The sequence below is a fragment of the Scomber japonicus genome, chromosome 7 (genome assembly GCF_027409825.1).
Source record: "Scomber japonicus isolate fScoJap1 chromosome 7, fScoJap1.pri, whole genome shotgun sequence".
Taxonomy (NCBI): domain Eukaryota; kingdom Metazoa; phylum Chordata; class Actinopteri; order Scombriformes; family Scombridae; genus Scomber; species Scomber japonicus.
Genome location: NC_070584.1, coordinates 26,130,870 through 26,152,274, shown reverse-complemented (window position 1 = coordinate 26,152,274; position 21,405 = coordinate 26,130,870). Strand labels below are relative to the sequence as shown.

At 39.1% G+C, this 21,405-nt stretch overlaps 1 protein-coding gene across 1 annotated transcript in view; it reads left to right on the top strand.

Moving 5' to 3' along the window:
- Positions 1-21,405, top strand: part of lrp8 (low density lipoprotein receptor-related protein 8, apolipoprotein e receptor) — a 164,610-nt gene that overhangs the window by 97,651 nt on the left and 45,554 nt on the right. The window contains exon 4 of the mRNA XM_053322230.1: positions 6,490-6,618. Coding sequence (XP_053178205.1) covers positions 6,490-6,618 — 129 coding nt within the window. The remainder of the gene's footprint in view (positions 1-6,489; positions 6,619-21,405) is intronic.

Here is a 21,405-nt window from a genome sequence, read left to right as displayed (position 1 = left end):
TAAACTCAAAATAGCTACCAGTGTGGAACCACTACATAGGCTTAACCCTGTGAGGGTGCACATTCAAAATGCGCGCGCACACACACACATATACACACAAACCATTTGAAAATAAGACCACTGCTTAGACCAAGGTTAATGAGCATCACCATGACAGTACAATCTACTGAAAACGACCAAACCATTAGACTTGCAAAGTCCTTACAAGCTGAATAATTGGCTGATCCATACATCTCTGGTCTTGTATGAATCATTGATGCATATGAGAGCTTAAAGCTCCCTTGCCTCCTGTCCTTTGTCTTCTCCGGTCATTTCTTTCTTTTTATAAAGGTTACAGCATTTCATTCATACTGCATGCAGTGCAATTCCTCAAAGAAATTATGCACCCACTACAAGCTTTCCACTTATATGAATGAAATTTCAGACTCTTAGATTAGAACAGTCTATTCATTGTGGACTACTAATGGATTAGCGTGACCTATTTGTAGTGCACACATTTGTGCATTAACGTACATGTTTGTCAGTGCTCAGTTTTTAGCAGTGATATAGTGAGAGATCAAAATTAGGACTTTATGTCCCTTGTTGTGTATTTGTTGGCCCTCGGGTGACAAGAAGCCCCAATTTGAGATTCTAACCCAGTGGCTCTCTTTCTGTTTTTGAGTATATCCACCCTTCCTCTAATTGGTTTGTCTCCACACTGATATTTTCCATTCTATGACCATTAACCGACCCCACCTCCCCCTCTTATATCTCACTGTGTTTCCTTTTCCTGCTCTCCATGATTCCCTCGTTCTTGCCCATCTTTTCTTATGTCTCTGATGCATTATTTTCCCTCATCATTCAACTGAGGCTAAAAATAAGCACACAAGCTTGAGACACATTAATATTAGTTGACAGCCATATTTTAAATAAACTGAAATTGAATGGTTGAATTTTTATACATTCTCTTTATAAGCAGACTGAGCACTGTAGAATGACTGACTGACTCACCAAGATGACCCAAAACATAGCTGTGTATTGATTCAAGGGATGCCTTGGTCCTGTTTTTACTGCACATAGTAGCCAAGCAGTAAAAGTTTACTGTTCTCAAGCAGCCACTCGCCAATTTATGGTGCAACCTCATGGCTGCATTTTAAACTTGAGTTTAATTATCCTATTTCACAGATGATCAGCTGTTATAGACCCCCTGTTTGTTCAGAATTAATTGATGGTCTGTCAAACACATGCAAGAAATAAGTTCATTGTTCTAATTCTCTCTCACTTCATTTGATTTCACTTCTCCTTTCCTTCACTTTGAGGTGTGCACTGTTCATCACAAACATCATTGTCATGTAATTTCTGGTATTTATGATAATCATAGCATGTCTTAATGCTAATAAGAGAATAAGATACTTGACAGATGGTACACAGTAAAAAGAAAGTGCCTGTGCATCTATATTTTTATGAAACTATGATAACGTTCAATATGGTATACATTTGTTTGGGAGTACATACAGAGCCAATTGATATTCACAACAGTGCAGAACATTTGTGCATTGATAATCTTCCTATGATATGATGAGGCATGCTGTTTGCAAAAAGACTTGAAAGCATGGTACTCCATCAATCAGTACAATGCTTTCTGAAGTGCAGGGGAATTTAGTGTAACTTTAAGCATTTTAAATTAATGCTACTATAATCCTTAGTGCTGGCACATGGTAAATTATCCATAAGTCTATTCCACACCGTTCATCATGTGCCATATTATCACATACGCTCCTCCCACGTACCTTTGTTTTGACGTTGTGTCTCACTGTGACAGACAGTAACTTAAGGATGACTTATATTACCTCCCGGCCTCATAAGCACACCTCATAATAAATAAATTATCTTAGCATTAGCCTGCAGGGCTGCGAGCCGTCTGAATCAATCACCTGGGAGACTAGCTTTGATGCTAGGCAGGCAGCTGGAGAGTGGACGTGGCGGCGCGCTACAATGCTCCAATCCCCTCCCTCCTAGTGAAGGGAAATTAAGAAGGTAGTTAATCAAAAGTTCATTAGCATACAGTGCCTTGCTCAGTCCACCCCTATTCCCCGCTCATAACAGACACTTAGGCAGGCCACGTGAGGAGAATAAGAAGTCCACACCACTTCTCAGTGTGAACTTGTTTGAATTAAAAAAGACTGCATCGTCCCCTATGTGCCAAATGAGTTTTCTGACCCCAGGACCATCCAAACTTATTTAAAATCCACTGCACAAATTTCAAAATACTTACATCAGGACTGTTGAATTATTTTGAAGGATAAAGTTTTTCCTAACAATATATGCTGACTAACACATATAGAGTTGTTGCACATTAATAAAATCTATTCATGTTGATTTGTGAAGATGTTGAACTGCATTGCACATGGAAAATGATCTTTAAGTAATACCATACAATCTTTGGACTTCTCCTGTATATCAAGAAACTAACTGTAGTCAATGCAAATTCACCCTTGTTCACATTTACTTTGGACACCAATTTCTTCTATTATTGCATAAAAATGTGCATTTAATGAATCTGGTTTGCATGAAACAATTAACCTTTGCATACTATCAGCTGCTGTGTCAAAAGCTGAAGACAATTACTTTAACAGGGTTTAATGTATTGAGTACAAACATAAAGCCATTAGTCTTGGTCAATCATAGCAGATAAGCCACATATTTATTAGACAGACCTGCCTAGCTCATCCTGGACTATTTAACATAGCTAAAATTCCATAAAAAATAATGTTTGTATCCCGTCATATCCCCTTCCTCTTGCTCAGAGTCACTTTGAGAAACACTTGCTTCACATGAGGAAAGGATATTATAGCCAATTGCAGTATGAATAAAGGGTAGAGAGTTGTATGAATCTGTTGAGATTTATATGGATTTATATCAAAGTAATAGAAGTTGAAGGAAAGGGTCTGACCGGGTCATGTGGTCAATTGTGTGTTTGTTTACTTGCTTTACTTTAATGTATCCTGGATATATTCACTGACCGCAAACACTTGTTTTGACCCTGTTTCGCACTCATTCGATAATGCATACACCCACCTGGGAGCTGCTGTTTCAAACCGACGGCTCTTATTGCTCACCACCAAGCAGCTTCACTGGAGCATGGCTAGCATCAGTTCCTCAGCTGTTATTCACTGTAGGCCTTGGCAGTAAGCGAGCTAGCTGGCTGCTAACAGCCCAGTGTTTGTCTCTGTGCCCCGGGAGTTTTATAGCTCATGAAATATTCATTCAGTACAAAGTCTAGAGAATAGTGAATTCAGTTAAACGGCTATGAGTGGCAGCCGAAAAAAAAAGATTTATAGTTGAAGTTTCATTTGGAGTATGTGTGCATGTGCCTGTCTCCGTGAACACTTTTTCTATCTATATGCATGTGTACAAAGTTGCCCCATCATCTTTTCCGTGTATGTCTGTTTGTTTTTAGCAAGATACAACCTTTACATAGTTTTATGTGGTGAGAGTGGCAGGCAGATATTGCACTTGGCCTGCAATATGATCATAGTTGGCAATATCTCTGCAGTTACAGATGTGTCCCCAGCTTACTGTCGATAAGTCTATCAATGCTCCTCAGTGCCTACTCTGCTGCAGGATACACCTGTCAGCATTTAGTGAGAGGGGGACAAGGAGAGAGGGCAAATCTATGTTAAGCACTGACTTTCAAAAGTCAGGAAAAAGTACCTTGACTACAACTTCATAATCAACACCATCACAGCCTTGACTGGCAAAGACAAACAGCAACAATCAATGTATTTTAGATGAATCTTTCTTGTATGTCGCTGAACATAATTGCAAATAAAATGTTTAAATGAAGTTCTCAGAGATTCTTTCAATGAGTTTATATCGAGTGGGAGAGGAGATAAATGAGACTTATTCTCATCTTTTTCTTTGTCTGGAAAGACTTGGTGGCTGTTGTTGATCATACTAATTACCTACACATAGTGCCACTTGTGTTTATACCACACAAACTGCTCTTCCCTTCCCAGTAAAATGCATCTTTAGTTTGCACAAACCAATTTTCTCTCTGAAAGGCAGACAATACTCTGCTGACAAAAGCACCAAATAGAAAAACCCATTATAGACCGTATGAACATATGGTAGGAATTGCTATTATATTATATCAATGGCCTATAGAGAGCAATGGAAGAGACATTTTAATAGCTTCAGATTATAACTTAAACATATAATAAGAAGGAATTTGAATTGGCCCTTTTCATTTAGTGAATATTATTACCCTGTGGATGAAAATCATCTAATTTGTTTTGTCATAATCAACTTCAATGGAGCTCTCTGTTCTTACTCTTCTGTATCCAGTGATTTGATTGGCAGCTGATCCAGGACTGCCTGAGACCAAAATGGTCAGTCAGACATATTACACACTTTTAACACAACTGTCAATCAGACACTCAGTGGACTGAACCCCTGGGAGGCTGTATTTGTGTCTAGGTTTGTATTAGAGTGAGAAAGACACTGAAAGAACCCACACAAACACATTGTCTTACACACTTCAAATATCTACAATTGCTCCAATACACATAACACATTCAAATTTATTGAACAGTAAGCTAGATATCAGACAATTCCCTCCCCTTCTTCCTCACATTAACACACCTCCCATTAGTATTCACATTCAAACCATGACATTGACTAGAAGAGCTGCATTTTGTGCATCAAAAGACTCAGGTACATGGACACAGACACACACTTATTGCACACACTGTCCATTCAGTACCCATGGCAGTAATAACCAGACTGTGCTGATATGGCACTCGCTCGTTCAGTCTCTTAAAGGGGATTTGGTTTTAGGAGGCTTTTATTCTTTAAAGGCCAGGGGAAATCTCATTTAGGGGAGACACATTAAAAAGATGCTCACACAAGAGCCTGATATTCAAAGAACGGAAGGAGGAGAGACAGGGAATGGGGAAGTGGTCATCCAGCAGATTAAAACTAGTAAAATACAAAAGAGAAGAATCCTGGTTACAAACCTCAAACCTGCCCAGTTCCATAGAAGAATAAAATACTGGTAGCCACTTGTTCAGTAGCATAGGACGTGGAAACCCAGACTTTCCATTTGGGGAAAATCCTGGCAAAGCAGAGACCTCCAGCATCCCTCCATAAGGGGCAGCCTTTGAATGGCAGTGATTATTACGGTACTGTTAAAAATAAAAATGAAAGGAAAGAATTATGAGATGAATAAAATAGAGAATGAGACTGAAATTGGCAAATCCCATAGGTACTATTGATCTGTGGCTACAACACACACACATGCACGCATGCACACACACACACACACACACACACACATACACATACATACACACACACACACATACATACATACATACACACATACATACACACACACATACATACAGTAAACAGTCAGGCGTGTTGCCAAGAGAGCATGCTAGTGGTCAAATATGTATAATTGATGGAGTTGAGTTTGACACAGCGCTGTAATGTAATCTGGGGCTGGAGTCCCCATGGTGTTTTTGTGTGTGTGTGTGTGTGTGTGTGTGTGTGTGTGTGGGAGAGAGAGAATGGAGGCAGGAGGAGAAAGTGTAGCGGTCTGCAGAAGAGAAAGGACAGGGATTTGCTGTGGGGACTCAGTGTAAATGTGATGTATTAGTGAGCAGTATTTTTCCTCCCTGTACCAACCCCACGGGTTACACATGTAGGAACAATGGCCTTCTCTACTGTAATGAGCGTTTACGTAGAGGGACCATTTTCTCACTCACACAGTGTTGCGTGTGTGTGTGGTTGGCAAACTGTAACCTGTGCTTGCACTGATTTTCACTCAGACTATCAAATAATTATCTTAGCTTGTCATGTATGAAAATGTGCTGAATTACTCTTACTTTTATTTTGATATATAACCATCTTTGGAACTTAGACTGCTACCCAATCAAATCAAGTAATTTGAAAGTGTCATTTTGGGCTCTGGTGTCTTGAGATGGGGTTTTTTTCACTAATTTTGACACGTGATTGACAATAATAAACGTAAGCAGTCCCAGTGTACACAGCTACATGTACACACACAATATAGTGTATATACATTTTATGTCTTACAAGGTTTCAGTGTATGTTCCAGGCTGTGTGTTTCATGTATTCTTACTTTGTGTGTATGTGTGTATTTTCCTTGCTCTGTGTGTGCCTGAGAGTGTTCCTGCTTCTTTGTTCCTCTGTCGCTGTGCGTCTAGTTTAATTGCAGGCCTTTGAGGGGGAATCGATTTGAGCAACAAGATAACTAAGTTATCAAACTGTTTCATTGACTGGCTGTCCCTTCTCTCTCTATCTTTTGCCTCCTCCCCATTTCTTCTCTCATTTTACTCTCCCTGTCTTCCTTCTTCGCTCCCCATCGCCATCCATTTATTTACCCAACTTTCTCATCTGTTCATTTTCCTCTCCCCACCCCTTGTCTCTCCTCTCCATGCTCATTCTCCCTCGCTATCCTCTACCGCCTCCCCCTCACATCAGGCCGACAGACCTGTCCCCCGGAGAAGTTTGACTGCGGAGGAGCTGCCAGCAAATGTGTTTCGTTGTCATGGCGATGCGACGGAGAAAGGGACTGTGAGAATGGGGCAGATGAAGAGCAGTGTGCCGCAGGTAAGTTTGTGGTGGCTGGTGGGAAGGTGGGATGGGGAGGAGGGGGGGGGGTAAGGACTGACAGGAAAAAACGATGGGACAGTATCTATTCTGAGCATCATATGAGCTCACCTTTCCTGTCACTTAGTGAGGGCAAAACTGAAAAGCTTTAAAATATCCACTCATTCACAGCAGAGAATATATTTTGTGTTTTTGTTATTTAGATTGAAGAACATAATATATAGAAATATTCTGACATTTGTAAACTGCTGATAGATAATGTCTCCATCTTTTTTTAGCTGTTGGCAGAAGATGTGATGAAGAAAATAGTTTTGCAATGTGATTGATAATTGTTGGTGAATTGAGTGTTTTCAGTACCAGCCTTTCGTTTGATGGTGTTAGTTTACTGAGTGTCCTCTCTTTTATTAATGCAGAATACGAATAGAAGGATCTATTTTCTTATCATCTTTATGAAACAGGACTGGACGTCTCTTTTCTTTTATGATGTGTACATGCAGAACCATCATCTCCAGTTTCTAAAATGACTTGAATTCAATTTTTTTTTAAGTATTTTAAGTACATGACATACCTGTGCTCTGAATACTGAGAAGCAGACAGGAACAGAAGAAGTGAAAAAATAAAAAAAGGATAGAGGAAGACAAATTGTGATGTCGTTAGGTGAAAAGCTGAAAAGCTAAAGGAATTATTTCAGGATAATATTTCTAGAAATTTGTTATTAAGGTATCTCTTCTCTCAGTAACAAATCACAAACATCTTTTTTTTTTCAGACCCTTGGGTGATGATACATTTTTAGTTCAGGTTTAAAAGAATGCCAGAACTGGAGCTATGTGACTTTCACTGAATGTCAGCTTTGCAAAACAAGCGTAGAAGTTTTCATTACATTTTCTAGTCAGTCACCTGGGTTGTCACATATTTTAAGATTCAGTTAAAATCCGGTCCAAAGTGCAGCCAGGATTATTTTTAACTCTACGTCAAAGCTGCCAAAAAAAGTCATGTTTCATCTCGTCATTTATTTATATATGTTTTCTGTGTTATGTGTCTAGAGATGTCAAACATGAACTGTTTTTCCTTCCCACAATCTTGTCCTTCTTAGTTGTTGCTTGAATAAACTGGAAAAGGGGAAAAACAGGTCACTCTGCAGAATGGTAGAGTTGGGCCAGTGGTGTTTTTAGTGAAGTGAAAATCTGTTGAGGTGTGTATTATATTTGAGTTAGCTTTAATCCTGTATGTATGTTTACATAGTAGGGCTCAGTTTTTTTATGAATGAAGACACAGAGTACAAAGCTCAGTCAAGTGCATCATAAACAGTGTGCAGAGGGCTCAGTGGCATACTTTTCGTAGGAGGCACATTGTTGCAGTGAGCAAACAGGGTGGAATTAGGAACACTGTCAAACACAGACATTAACAGCAGGTGTATTTAAAGTACCTTGCCACAAATTTCCTTCTTGGTTTCAATAATTTTATATGAGACTGTTTGTTCTGTTTTTCATGTTTCTTAGGCTGGAAAAAAAATCTACATACACAGAGGTTTGTGAACTAACCACGTAGGCTCCATCTGCCTCTCTATCACACTCTACAGATGCATCCATGTCTCCGTGTCACACCACCTCCTGTAGCCTACATCCTCACAGCTGGTATCAAAGCAGTAAAAAAGAGGCATTGATTTTCATCAGCGTAGACATCTGGCCTACAGCATTATTGATTTTAAAGCCTCAACAAACATGCATTCAAACACAAATGCACACACAGCAATTTTCAGAAGACTATAGATTGCATATAATATTTGCCCTTTACAAAACATGTGTCCTGTCAGATAGAGAAAAAAACACTTTAAATGTATACATAGTGTTTTTCTGAATTTCTGTTTAAACATCTGTATGTGGCTGTCAGACTTTCATAGTGATAACATTTTTGTGGAGTAAAGGCAAACTCATTTTTGTCATTGCTTTTACAAGATATTATTGTAGAGGTAGGAAGGAATGGATGTAGTCGGGGAGAATCCTCAAAAGGATATATACAATATATACAGTGTGTGAGTACAGTATGTGTCTGATGCATCTTGCTCGATCTCCACAATGTGGCCACTGTCCCTCAGGCACTACAACATTCATAAATTCTTATGCTGAAAGTGATGCAGAAAATGTGTACACTGCAACTATACACGCTGTAAGATACTGGATACTGTTAAATTCTCTCAATCTTGTCCCTTATGTACACAACCAAAGATGTGTAAGACTGGCATTTTAATGAGCTTCACCAACTGCAGAAGCACTTTAGATTTAATTATATCCTAACTTTAATTTATTTTAATTTAGAGTTGTGCCATTTCATCACTTTGAACACCCTGGGATTAGCATGGTAATCTAACAACAAAAATGTCCCCCCAATATTTTTGTATATTAAATACTATTATTAAGCTGTTGCTTTTCAGTCAGTCAGTCAGTCAGTCAGTCAGTCACTTTAAAAGCATGTTGCAAGCTCATTTTGAACTGTTAAAGATCATTTCCTACTTTCTACGTATTATTTATTTCCACATTATTTCCTCTCGTGCACCTATTCTGTCTGTTTTTTATGGTCTATGATTTTTTTTAAACAGATTAAATTGAGTTGTACACATGACAGACACAATTTCTATTTGGATCAAAAACTTCTGCTTTCGATAGCAAGTCAAATTTAAATAAATTTAAAAACTGAATTTTTTACTGTGGGATATTAACGGCCTGCCAGATTTTGATCAGCTCTTGAAAGTTACTGGTAATTTTAATGAAATTTTTTTTGACATTCTGAAAGCTTATTTACACTATTTGCTTTAACTCAGATGATGCAAAGACATGAAACTCGCAGTTTATTTTCATTTTTTACACATTTCAAAAGCTGTGGTATAATTTACTTGACAGGTGGATAGAAACATGTCTTCATTCCCCGATGTTTCCTCTTATTTTCTCTACTCTCTACACACTCTTCGCTCTCAGTGTCTCTCCACCCGTTCATTCATCTCCATTCTGTCAGTAAGTTGTTAGAGAGCACGCTGCTAGTACACAGAGCGATCACATTAGGGAGTTTGTGGCCATGACCTAATGAAAACAACAGCCTCTGTTGATTTAGTCATGTAACCCCAGCTGCCAGTGTATTGTTCACATACTATTTCTGTCGCTCTGATGTACAATATAAACTGTCTAAAACAAGAGTGCTTTTTTTTCTCTCTCTCATCTCCCTTACCCATGCATATTGACACCGAGGGCAATCAGAGGCTATACACTCTTTCCATTGCTTTTCATCTGCCTGACTTGTGAGAACCTCTTTCCTTTTTATTGCAGTGGATATATAAAGTGGTTAATACATCTGTGAAATATTTCATAGGGGTCTTGACGATAATTGATTCCCTGCCAGATGTGGTTTTGAGTGTGTATGTGTTGTGGGAGCCATGCCGTTATAATAACCTGTAGAGGTCTGCTTTTGATCTGTCATTTAGAGATGAAGGAGATAGTGAGGAATATTAAGAAGTTCATTTGATGCTCAGAAAAATACCTCTGCTGTCTGAGTTCTCACATTAAATTCTGCTTCAAGAGGCACATAATGGATCTTTCATCTTCTTTTTCTTTTCATCAGTGCATTTTCAGTCTAGACATGTCACAACAAACTTCTTTTTTTTTTTAATTCTCAAAAAAATAACAAGTCTTGCTGAGTTGTACCCGTAACAAATACCCATGCAACCACAATGGACATGGGATTTTGTTTGTTTTTTGTTGTTTGTTATTTTCTTTGAATACCACACAATAGATACCACATACAAGCATTTATACACATCATACTCACAGCCTGGAATACCAGACAAAACCAAAATGTTTTAAGGTTTCTTTATGGAGATCAGATATTCCAGAAGACCACGTGATAGAAGATTGATCAGAAACTCATTTTTACAACAGCAAAACAGCTATGTAAACATTTGTAGAAACATCTCACACTGCTAATGTATTATTGTATGATATTTAAAGAAAGCTGATTCTTGAAATGTCAATCTTGTCACTTACCAACCAACTTTAAACAGTTCTATTACCTCTGAGTTTTTATTTTACCCTGAGCAAATTGAAAAGGCTTTTTTTTTTCAATGTAGCTTTGAATGAAACCATTCCTTCAAAGTAAATTAATCGTAAACAACAAAAATCAATTGGAAAATCATTTTATTTATTTCCAAAATGAGAATGCACAATGTAGAAAGTCAGACAAAGGGAAATAATAATGCAAATTGCAGATGAAAAAACAGACAAAGAATAAATCCATCACAATATGTCATAAAAGAGATGATATATCAGGCATATCAATCTACCTTATGTTTCTCCTGTCAGTTTGCGCTTTATTAAAACGGAGGAGGCATAAATATGAATCAGACCAACACCCAGTTTCAGTAGCATGTAGCCTAATCATGCTGTTGCGACATGTATTATTTTTGGCAAATTGATTTATTCTTGATGGTACAGACACATGTATAACAAAGCAAGTAATGAGTGTTGGACATAACAAAACAGAGCGATGTGACAAATCAATCTGATAGAAGTTGCTATTAGAATACTGTATGAATAGTGCTACCAGACTAGCTTTCATGCATTGCTCACATTCCTTGAAAATATGCTACCATTCAGGGTTATCAGTAATAGGCAGACATAGATCTCTAAAAGAAAAAGCTGCTTAAAAAACAGATATGTGGGTTTTGTAGGGAGCGTGTTTAATGATGTCATGCTGATCAATGTTTTCATGAAGAATTTGTTGTTCACTCTGCAGAGTACAAATTGTGTATGCAGTGTTTCACCATCTACAAGAACACATTGCCACCTTTTCATTTCATCATCTAACCCCTACAAATATGTTTCCTTTTTGAAATCTGATGCAGTCACCCCTTCACCCTTTAAATCCATCATTTCATCCTTTCCACCACCACCTCCCTCCACCTCTGATCTCCCCTCCTCTCCCTCCTCTCCCTCTTTCCCTCCCTCCCTCGGCAGCTATACAATTGGAGTACAGCGAACGTTAATTAGGGCTGCTAATTGAGCATATCCAAATGTTGAATAAAACATGGATCCAGTAAGAGGGGTTCTTCATTACATTCAGAGGAGGCCTCTGAAGAAAGTTTATGATTCTTTAATTTATGTTAATGTGAAATCGCATTTGTTAAGGCACAGCGCTGCCGCTAGCCGTGTTTGCATGCTTCAGGGTGTGTATGTGTGTGTGGCTATGTGTGTGTGTGTGTGTAACATATTTTTTTACGTTTAACTAAAGCGTGTGTTTTCATGAAGGGCGGCTTTTCTTTTTGTATGCTGAAGACTAATTTTGTTTTTTTTTCTCATTAACTCACATTTGAGAAGTGCTCTTTACCTGCTCACCACTCAACTTTTAAATTCAACAAACTGAACTGTGTAATTGAATTAATGTGTGTTCACAGCCATGCCTTTGTCTGTATGTGTGTGGCCTGTTGTTGAGATGCTGATCCAGCGAGCGCTAGCATGACCATGCTTGTTCAGTGTTGATCAATGGAGAAGTTAACATTTCTAAAGCCCTAATAAGCTCACACACACTTAAATGAGAACAGGTGATACAGGTAAGATTAGGTGGTTCTAAATCATACTTTCCACACTTGTTAATAAAAATGTATAAAAAGGATGAGTGGCAGGGTTGGAATTAAGAGGTTGAGTTAATTAAATTTGACCACAAGAGAGGGAATGAATCCTCAAAATAATAATTAAATGTGTCTTGTTTGTGTCATTACTACCTGGGAGAAAAAAAAAATTGGTCAGTCTGTTTCTCTGTGGTCTCTCTTTTTTTTCATTCTTTCTTTCGTCCCCGCTCATTGCATCCACTCTCTTACTTCAGTACTTTCATCTATGTGTACTAACCCAGTGTTAGAGGCAGCTTAGCTGTATCACAGTTGGACAGGCTGTTTCTGATCCTTGGAGAGCTATGAAAATCATCATGGCTGTGTAGCTACTAATAGCATGCTAATATACAAGCCATAATGGAAACACTTACTACATTAACTAGCACCTACACGGCTCCCACTCACACTTGAACAGTGGATACAGTGGATCTGTCTATTTGTGTCTCCCTACAGACATAATAAACCAAAGTATACTCTTAATGTGTATTACACAATACGGTTGCTGCCATTTACATTAACAAAGTACTTTATGTGGATGTATGTGCATATGACATAAACAACTAAAATAGAAAAGTTTAGAGCATAGACCAGCAGATTATTGAGGTTGTCTGATGAAGAAAAAGTTAGATTTTTGGCCTGAATCCTTTCCGGCTTGAGTTTTTTTTAATGCTCTCTGGTTTAGATGTACTGTAAACTTGAAACTCTGAATTGACTGTCAGGATGAATGGGATGGTCTTTCAGTCTCTGATAGCCATATAATGGCCTAGTCTTTAGAGCAGGTTTTTAACCATGTGTATATTCACTGCATTGGTAAAGGGATGTTTTGGGTAGCTTTCTGTCTCTTGACTTTGCTTGACTTTACTTATTTTGCAGTGTCAGTGCCTGCTCCACAGGCACTTACCACACTCTGTAGACTGGGATAAAAGGGAGCTGAACAGAAACGGGGACACAACTAGACAGAGGGAAAGACAGGAGTTAGAGACACTCCCGCTGGGGACCTGTTGCTCTTTTCACATCAGCCTGTGCTGCTATGTTACATTACAGCGTGCTTCTGCTGGATCGATGCCTACCAGGGATATGCTAGTTGGTATTTTATAGAAAGGCAGAGAAGGGCGGAGGAAAGGGCGACATTGAGTGTGTGTGCTATACTGTTCGTGTGTGTCGTTCCTATAGGAAATAGAAGGAGGGGAGTGAATAAAGAGGCACATCAAAAGTGATTTTGTTCAAGAAGATACAAGTTTGTCTATAAACCTGAGCACCTTGTTATCCAGGAAACACACTGAACACAAGTGAGATATAAACTGTACAAACTATGCAGATATATAAACCTGTAAACCTGCACATCATCTCCTCCCCTGGGTATTTGTGCACTATGAAGTATAGCTTCTCCAGTCAGTCAATGCAGATAATGTGGGTTAAAATGGTGTATAGCTGCAAAGAGTGTGTGCCTGCAGTGGTTTGATTTTCCTCTTTTATCTTGTTTCACCAACACTTTCACTAGAAACGAGGACTACATTGACATAGAATGGTAGTCTCTTGTCTCAGAGTTTCTTCCCATTACGTTCTCCTTCATTTATAATCCTTTGACTGCTCTCACTGTGTGCGTAGGTGTAATGTAATGGAGCGCCGGCTCACAAACAGGCTTGCTGCGCACCCAGAGGCGGTTGCACTTGCTTTAGACTCAAGCTCACCGTTTCTCCCCAGCGATACCTTTTAAAAACTCATTACTCATTCCTCTCTCACCTCCAACCTCGCTCTTCTCCCTGCACTCTCACAGTCAGGATCACATGGAGATGACAGCATGCGTGTCCTATAGACTTGATCAAGGTGAAAATACAAGTTTGCTTCAACCTTTGGGGATGCAACAGAACATAAAAGTGCACAAGACCTTTGGACTTTTCTGCACTCTTGGCCAGTAACGTATAGACCTGAAGCCCATTCATTTCCAAGCAAGCATACAGTCTAGTAGCCCTTATTCCATAATTTGGTTTTGCACAGATGATGAAAAGATAAAAAAATCATGCATTTCTCAGGTATCTATATAACCAGTAGCTGCCAGTAACCACCTCCCATTAAAGTTTATGATCACATGCATTCACACACATCTAGAAATATGTTCAAATTAACAGTTTTCTTCATGTACACTTCATTAAACAACATTTTTAAGCATAATATTTTTTTTACTAGGAGGAGAATAAATAAAGTACTACCATTCCTGTCAGCTAGTCGCAGATTAGTCGACAGGTGTTAGCTACAGTTGTTGTCTAGCGTGTGTGTAAAATGTACATGCATACTTTGACTGATTTCAAGAAGTCTTTTTTTCTATTCCTATACAGACCCACTCCAGAATTCACGTTCCATTCATTATGAACACAATTTAAAGTCATTGGAGCTAAGGTTGAATGTGTAAAATATATTTTTTTAAATGTCAAAATATCTTAACATAGAAATTCTTTTTTTCCCCCTAGAAAGAAGCAATAACATACTATTAAACCTTGTGCAACAGAGCTTGGTAGTAGTGTGGGAAAATATGGCACTCTAGTAAAGATCCAGCCTTCTAAGTAGCTATAAGCCACATTGGAATAAGGAGAAAGAAACAAGGTTTTAGCTGTGAAGAGAGATCACATGAAAGAAAATCATAATTATGTCATTATGATGCACCAAGCTTGGTAAAATGCAGGATTACATATTTGTTGTTGAGATGTAATCATCACACAAAATCACACTGACCTCTTTTTAATGTATTCATAGATGCACTACTTGACAATTATAGGAGGAGATCCAATTATTTTCCAGACAGGTGTGCGTGTGTGTGTTCATGGCAGGGGGGGAGAAGAGAAGGGGGGGTGCTGATAAGATTTAAGACACAGAGCCATGAGAATGGAGCGATGGCCATGTCACATTTTACATTTAATGGCTGAAATCTTATGAAATATGAAATGTTTTGACTAATGGCATCCACAATGCACGCTTTGTCAATACACACACCCACACTCATAGAGAGACAAACAAGGGCATTCATCACACACACATGCATAGACTCTCATTCTACTGTGATTGCTTGTGAGGCAGTTCATATTGAAGTCTAAGCTGCTGTCAGATGGCATAGTGATTGAGCTATTGAAATATCCTGTGCTATTCAGTATATCGTCCCTGTTGGGCTGTGTGTATGTGTGTGTGTGTGTGTGTGTGTGTATGTGGACGTGTGTTTTAAGTGTGTGTGTATATGTGTGTGTGCAATCCCCATAGTCCCTACTCATCATGAACATGGTTAAGAGAAAGCCTTCCCCTGGTGTATACCAATCACGTTACACACAGAGTTTCAGTCTCTCAGTGAATTTTCTGCCATTTTTCTCTTCATCTCAACTTGCCATTTCACTTGAATTCCCCAGGCTGTAATGCCAGACTGCATCGAGGTCTTACTTTCAGTGGCTTTTCACACTCAGCTTGACATGTTTTTACCCTGGAAAGACAGCTTAACTAGAATTGGCGAATACGAAGACTATTTAGAAAATTTAAGATGGGAGTTAATTTTGAAAAAGATGGGATGAACAGTTGGTTATTTATTTTGTTTATTTAGATGTTTAATAAATTAAAATTAATTTTAAACCCTTATGCAAAAAAGATAAACTCAGTCTGCACGACAGCAGGCATTTGACTGTATTTTGTGTCAATGTCTATTGTTAACTCCAATATATTTGATGAATTCAAGAAGCTGAGCATCTAAATTCTAGCTCACCTTTCATCTGTGCAGTTATATTTACTGCCGCAATCTTTCTCTCTTACTCTGGCAAGCATTTTCTGCAGTGCTGGCTGGAGTGAAAATTATTGTAAACCAAGTCAAGCTCAAACTTATAGCAACATTTGAGAGACACACTGAGAGAATGGGGTATTTGTTGCATCAGCAGGCATCAGTTTGAATCCCTGAGGACATGGCTTTGTTCCATTAAAAGGAGTTTAAAAATTTCACCAAAGAAAATCCTTTACACTGTTATTTGAGTGATATAAATGTGCTGGTACAGAGTACTCATATTCACTGTGTAAATATGAGTACTCTTTATTTACCACCATGTATTATGTCAGTGAACTACAAACTACTTTAAACATCTGCCAACCAAAAGAGATGACTGACATGGAAAGGTGGTGCTCCGAGCGTATACTGCCGGCTCTGTGCCTGGTAAACCCCATTTGGCCAAGCTGTTGGAAACTGAATTTCTTCTGAAGCTGCCTTCTGTTTGCCAGCCAGTGATAAATCTATTCTGAAATTCATCTCTCCTCACTGTCTATCCGCCTATTCCATTAGGAAAAGGGGATCACTTTTATGTTACAGCAAGTTGAAGAGCTGAGGGCTTAGGGCCTGCCTGTCTGGTAGTACTAGTGTGTGTGTGTTTGTGTGCATGTGAGTGTGTGTGCGTGCATTTGTGTGTACATGCTGCGATCTTCCCATACTGATGCTTCAAAGGTTTAATGTAGCCAAAGCACTGATAAACACTTTGTGAGAACCCTGGAGAGGGACTGCATGTCAAACTCTGTCTGTCACTTTTCTCTCACACACACACAAACTCAGGGCTTCTCCAATGCCCCTACAGAATGTGTTTCATTGAAAGCTTGATTTAAAAGTTTGTTGTTTTCCTTCTTTTCTTTCTCGCACACAGCCCCTCATTTTTAAGACTCTGAGTAAATCGCAGGTTAACATTTCTAGACATATGCAACACACATTTTAATACAGATGCAGGGATGTTGTACGCCTCTGGCACTCTTCTGCCTCTGACGGTTTGTTGTTTTAATGATATCAAGGGTAATGGTGCCTGATACATAGTAAATGCTACATTAGCTAGCTGTCTTAAAAACATTGACTCAGTGCATGCAGATGTGTCTGAGCACATGAAGCTGTAGTATGTGAGGAATGGATGTGAAATTTTAGAATTTTTTCACTCATTTATGTGCATAATCGCATTTTGTCCATTGGTGCCCCCAAAAATAGGTTAAGTAATTCCACGCTGCTTTTACTTGAAATATTGCACTTCCTTTTAATCTCCAGTGAAGGAGATAGTGAAGTGGCTATATACAGGGATGTTTTCCATTTTTCTAACATGGCTCCTTGCTTCCTTCACTCGTTTCTCTTCATTGCATCTTAGCCCCACCCAGTGAGGATGGACACAGAGATACGAGGAAGAGATGCAAACTCATAGGAATAGAACCGGACATCATGACGCATGAAGCATTTCAACTATCAAATAAGTCACCTATACTAGTACTGGTGCCTGATTTATAGCTGCACCTGGCCACGACAGACTACTAGAATATTAAGAAATCGCACAAAAAGACAATTTAAATCTGTTAATTTGTGAAAGAAAACGTAAAGGAGCAATAAAAACAGCTGTAAATGTTCAAATAAAATTTTGCATCCTTTACAGGCTCAAGATGATACATTAGGAAATACTGCAACAGTGCTGCTGTATATTGTCCCTGAATGAGCCAAGATGCACTTGAAACAGAAAAGATGAAGACAAAATAAACAAAAAACATCTGCATAGGGATACAGCCGTGTTTCTTTGCTCTAAGCTCCACTGGAAGCCTCCTGTCTGCTTGCTCCTCGTCTCCTCTGAGGTGCATTTAAGGAACTGGAGCGTTCTCGATGATGGTGGCGGCTGATCAGTTTCCAGTTCACGGCTGTAGAACGAAGGACTGGAGGAAGCATGAATTAGCAGAGTGGAAAGCAGGACAGAGGTTGCTTGCTTGCTGTTTTGGAAACAGTGTTGCATTGCACCATTTATTTTGAATTTGTCAGTTGTCGCGGTGCCTGAATAGGATTTTTCTTCCACTGACCAAACTAACAAGTAATGATGATTTGCACATATAGGGTAAAAAATGTGAACCATCACTTCCACTCATCTGCTTCAGTCCCTTTTTGTATCTTATAATAAAAGAGCATGTTTGTTGAAGGTCTTGCCTAACGTGGCATTTTGTTTCTACAGATAGAATATAGTGGGGGGAGGGGGGGGGGTTTCAGTACATGACATTTTGCCTTTGTTTTTGTTAGGGGGATCCTGCTTCACGGGGTTAGGTTTTCATCGGAGATTGGAATGGGCAAAGTGACAGGTCATGCAACATAAATGGTTTCTAGTTACCCTCAAACCAGGAGAACTATTGGAAACTCCTCAGTCTGAAACTAATTTTTTGAGGCAAACTGCACAGCCCTGATGAAAACAGGCTCTGAAGTGTAGGTTTGGGTTGGGTTTTTAATAAATATTAAATCATTCAATAGACTTTTTTCCTACAGTTTTGTTTAGTTTTTTGCTTTTTGTTTTATTTTTTCTTACATCAATTCTCATGAATATAGATGGTGATTTGTTTGCAATTACTCTTGTGTATCTGACAGTACAAGCCATGCTTGACTCATCACGGATTTGCTTTTTATTGATGCTCCTGGTGAAAGATAAGGCATGCATATTGATATTCCATAGAGTAGATGAACATGTTGCTTGTCTACTGTACGGCCCATTAAGCCTAGTTTCTGTTAAAATGCCTTCAGGTGTCTCTGTCTGTTTCCAGCAGATTTTTTGTGCTAGGGTGTTTCTGGTCTTGGTTAAATGCAGCATTTTAGGCAGTGCTGTGAAATAAATGTTTCATTTCCATTTCTGTTTGTTAGAGCTGATGTGTGATCTTTAGCTTGCTTTTCTGAGAGACCACCTGGTCAACTAAGGTTTGTAGACGTGTGTGTGTGTGTGTGTGTGTGCGCAAGCGAGAGTGTGTGTATGCTTGTGCACATGTGTACATGGTCCCACACCACGGCTCAGTGGCTGACATGTTATACCAGAGTCTGATTGGATTCCACGCTCCAGAAACATTAAACCCAGTGACTCATAGTAAAAGGTTGAAGTGAGCGGTGTGTGTGGGGTGTCTGTGTGTCTCTGCCTTACATGTATTTAAATGCGTATCTCAGTACAAACAGATTGTGTTTTTACATCCACCTGTAAGTGTTTGCCTCTATTTAAGTGTGTTTTGGTTGAGATTACACACTGTATATTTTCCTCTGTGTGTGTGTGTGCGCGCACAGAGCTTCAAGCAATAGACTTGTGCACGCTGGAAGATAATTCAATTGTCCTTCAGATCAAGGTCAATGAGCTGTGCCCTATCTCCCTGCTCCATCTATTAGCTGTCCAGCGGTGGGCCTGGGGATGGATGGATAGAAAGCTTTGACCCCGAGTTAAACACAATCACGTACAGGTGGGGAAGGTTACTGTCAAGATGTAATCAGTTACAGATTACTGAGTACCTATTTAACATTGTAATTGGTAAAATAATCCATTGGATGGATGTGTTTAATTAACAGTCAAGAGTCCAACTCTGTAATGCAAGGTGATTTCTCTCAACTCTTACTTATTTTTTTAATCTTCCTCTCCTAAATCCTTTACGGGGTGGCATTTTTCTTTGGTTAAATTTAGTAGGATTTCTGAGACATCCAGCATAAGTAACTTTAACTGTATTAGTTTTATTTTGAATGCCATTTGTAACATATGAATTACTGTAACTAAACTGATCACTATAATCCCACCACATCTAAGTTTGCCCACACATCTGATCATCTATACTTACTGCCCTTATCTGCTTTTAAATCTGCCTGCCTGCTGTCCAGGAGAATATGTCCCTTTTGGTGGGAAAGGCTATTTCTACTCTCATATCTGTCAATGGATCTACCACCCCATGTGTTCCCAAGCACCTGTCTCCTCTCCAATCTCCCCTTCTCTCCGGTTCGAAGGATTGGTTTTGGCCTGTGTTAACAGAGAGAAACCTTCGTCACTGTCTCATCGACCAGTCTTCTTGGCGTGCGTCAGCTTTGACGCAGCCAGGTGATAAGCTCAAGGAATTGAAGTACCACACAGTTGACATGCCCGCATAGGTGATCTGTATGGATTTAGAAAGTTCACCTTGGAAGATAACAAATCCAAGCACGTTTATATATTATGATGATGTTCCAGTGTCAAAAGAAGATGATGATTATGAGGATGAGGATCACTAAATGGGATAATGATTCCCCCCGAGAAGCAAATTAAAGAAGAAAGATGTAACACTGACAGCAAGCCTTTAAAATGTGCACTACAGTCAAAATTCTAAATACTGGAGACAGTTGTCTCCCCCCCATTGCTTCCACTGCTGCACACTGTTTGCATTCTGTTGTTTCATATCATGTAACCTGGGGTGTGGAATTGGGCGTCAACCTGATCTTAACACCACATTACACGGTGGTGGCAGCACTGCATATTATGATAGCAGAAGCCAGTATTTCCTTAATCTGTGATCATTTATCATGAACATTTTATGAGGTAGTACTGGAAATATATTACATATTGGTCCTTTTAAGGTACCACTTGCTATTGTTTCATTAGTGGAGATAAAGCTACTCTCTCTCTCTTTTAGTTCAGCATCCCAATGGGAACAATACTGAAAAGCTTCTTATCCCAACCTTGCTATTTGACTCACCTGACTGACCAAGCTCTCTGCTTTAATGAAAAAGTCTTTAAAGCTTAAAAAATAAAGGTGTTGAGTCTGACTAGCACAACATCACTGTCCTCTGGGTGAAGGAAACTTTATTTATGATTTTCATAAGCAGAAAGCCGTTGCTGTTTATATATAATAATCACTTTATAACTTTGCCGGAGTGTTTGTAACACCTTACATGACCCCAAACTACCTGAGCCTCTGCTGGGATGCTGCCGATGTTGTTTATGTGCTTGTGTTAATTAAATTACTTAGATCTGAGTGGGGATGCTTAGCATGCTAGCAGTAATAGCTAGCAGGGAATCCAATAGCCTATTATCATAATGAGTCCCTTTTGGCGCACTGTGTGGGTAGGTAAAAGGGAGAGAGGGAGAGCTAAGCGGTTATGTCAGTCGCCCAGAGAGGACAGTTACATCAAAGGACACGTTTTTTTTTGTTTTTTTTGCTGAATACATTATTCAAATTCATTTGTCCAACCTGGCTGGGATTAGATAAAGTCACTGCTGGGATATAGCAATGAGGAAAGACGTAGTTTGTCAGTGATACCCAAACAAATACAGTACACACATACACTGTTACTAATATAGAGCTGAAACATTATACATCATCAGAAATCAGCACATGGATAGACAATC